This window comes from Antrostomus carolinensis, unplaced genomic scaffold (genome assembly GCF_000700745.2).
Source record: "Antrostomus carolinensis isolate BGI_N321 unplaced genomic scaffold, ASM70074v2 scaffold40352, whole genome shotgun sequence".
NCBI lineage: Eukaryota > Metazoa > Chordata > Aves > Caprimulgiformes > Caprimulgidae > Antrostomus > Antrostomus carolinensis.
Window position 1 is genome coordinate 2353 of NW_010300906.1, and position 1933 is coordinate 4285.

The 1933-nt window shown below is 43.0% G+C and overlaps 1 protein-coding gene across 1 annotated transcript in view; it reads right to left on the reverse strand.

Annotated features, from left to right (window-relative positions):
• Nucleotides 1-519: 519 nt before the first annotated feature.
• Nucleotides 520-1933, reverse strand: part of BMI1 (BMI1 proto-oncogene, polycomb ring finger) — a gene marked incomplete at its 5' end in the record, with an annotated part of 3628 nt that continues 2214 nt past the window's right edge. Inside the window, 2 exon segments of the mRNA XM_010163283.1 lie at nt 520-1344; nt 1436-1557. Of these exon segments, the coding sequence (XP_010161585.1) occupies nt 1015-1344; nt 1436-1557 (452 nt within the window).

Consider the following 1933-nt stretch of genomic DNA (forward strand, 5'->3'; position numbering starts at 1 on the left):
ACTGCATCACTTCAACATTTAGTAAAGTAAAAATATATCACTTGGAAAAAAAAAGACAAAGCCAGTAAAATCCTTTTAAGATTGCCAATTGACTCCAGGTTATCAGAGACTTGAATGTGCTTTCCCAATACTGTAGCTCTCACATACAAAGTGTTTCTTGCAGTATGAGCAAAGCTCAAACAGGCGGCATCTGCAAGGGTCGAACTAGTTTAGAAATTTAACAACCATATCATGAGTGCATGAAACACAATATTTTCTTTATAGTATTTATAAATATATCATACAATACTGTTTCCTGTTATGTCATATACCAATATGGCATTGTACAATAAGCATAATGCCATCTGATTCTTACAAAAGCGAATCATTTAAACAAGTCAGTAAATAAAACGGTAATACCCGCTTTTAGGCATACAGATTGTAAAACTGAAGTTTACTTTTCTTTTGATCGGTTCTGCGCAGCAACAGAGGAGTAAAAGATGCAACATAAGAATCAAAATGGCTAATACGCAAAAATTGTTATTCACAGTGACATGGCTACATATATGCATTATTCTATGCATATTCTTTTGTTTTGTTGGATTTCAAGATGAAAAAGCACTTGCTTTCTACAGATTCACAAAACAGCATAAGAACAATAACAATCGAAGGGAACGCAATGGAGGAGTTAGTCTGGATTAACAAACTACTTCCCAGGATTTGTATCGACTTCTGGAGACTCCCAAGTCCAGATGATGGGGACGGAAACAGCTCCACATCACTCAGAACAGGTGAAGGTGTAACTTTTGTTTGCTTCCCAGTCCTCTGAAAACAATTTACATTTCAATCTTGCGTTTCCATTAAGGTCCATCCTGAATGTCACCTAGTCGCCTTTTATAGCCAAGTTCAGTGTCACTACAAAAGAAAGCAATTTGGATGATAGTCACATGGATTAGCATCTATAAAGCTGTAATGACATGGAGAGATCTATATAAAGGAGGGGCAGGAGGAGGGGGCGGTAGCCCGGTTGGCCCATCAACCAGATGAAGTGGCCGAGGAGCCATTTATCGACGTTTTCCGTGCTCTGTTGGTGAAGGAGGACTGGTGGTTACTGCTGGGGCTGCTGCTGGTGCCGTTCATGGTGCTGGAGATGTGGGGGAACTGGGGGTGAGGAGACTGGACCGGCGTGCTGGGGCTGGGCAAACAGGAGGAGGTGGAAGGGATGCCTCCTGCTGGGCTGCTCGCCTTGTCACTCCCAGAGTCACTTTCAAGCTCCCCGCTATTATTCAAGCCTTCCCTCTGGTGACTGATCTTCATCCTCTTGCAGGTAGGTCGGACCCGGTATTTCAGGGGGAGAGGCCCGTTCTGCAAGGCAAAGGGGAGAGACCCCGGTGAGTGCCCTCCCTGGCCACAACCCGCACCCCCCGGGAGGAGGAGGCACGCCAGAGATACCCACCCGCCTCCAGGTGTAGATGTAGGCAATATCCATGAGGGTGTAGTAGTCCTTCAGAGGCTCCTCTTCATACATCACATCGATCTGTTCAAGATAGGAAACCTTGCGTTAAGGAGCATCCAGGCATGTACCCCCCAGCGTATGTTTGCTCTGAAGTGAAAGCAGCCCAGCTGCCCTACAGATCAGAAAACTGAAAAAATGCCATAGCAAACCCAGCAGGGAATTGGGAATTTTCATATCTATTAGATATGCTTTAAATACATTAAGCAGCAATTTTTTGATACCTCAATATTTACAACATTAAAAAAATTACAGAGCATCACCAAACTCTCTGGAGAGATATTTTAAAAACAATGCATATTGCACACACCAGAAATACGTGGTAGTTCACACGTGCTGGAACTGGCTGCAATGGGCAAATGAGTGCTAACCAGCATTACCAGGCTTAGAATAGCACCAATGATTAAAAAAAATAAAATAAAATAAAAAAAATCACTCTTT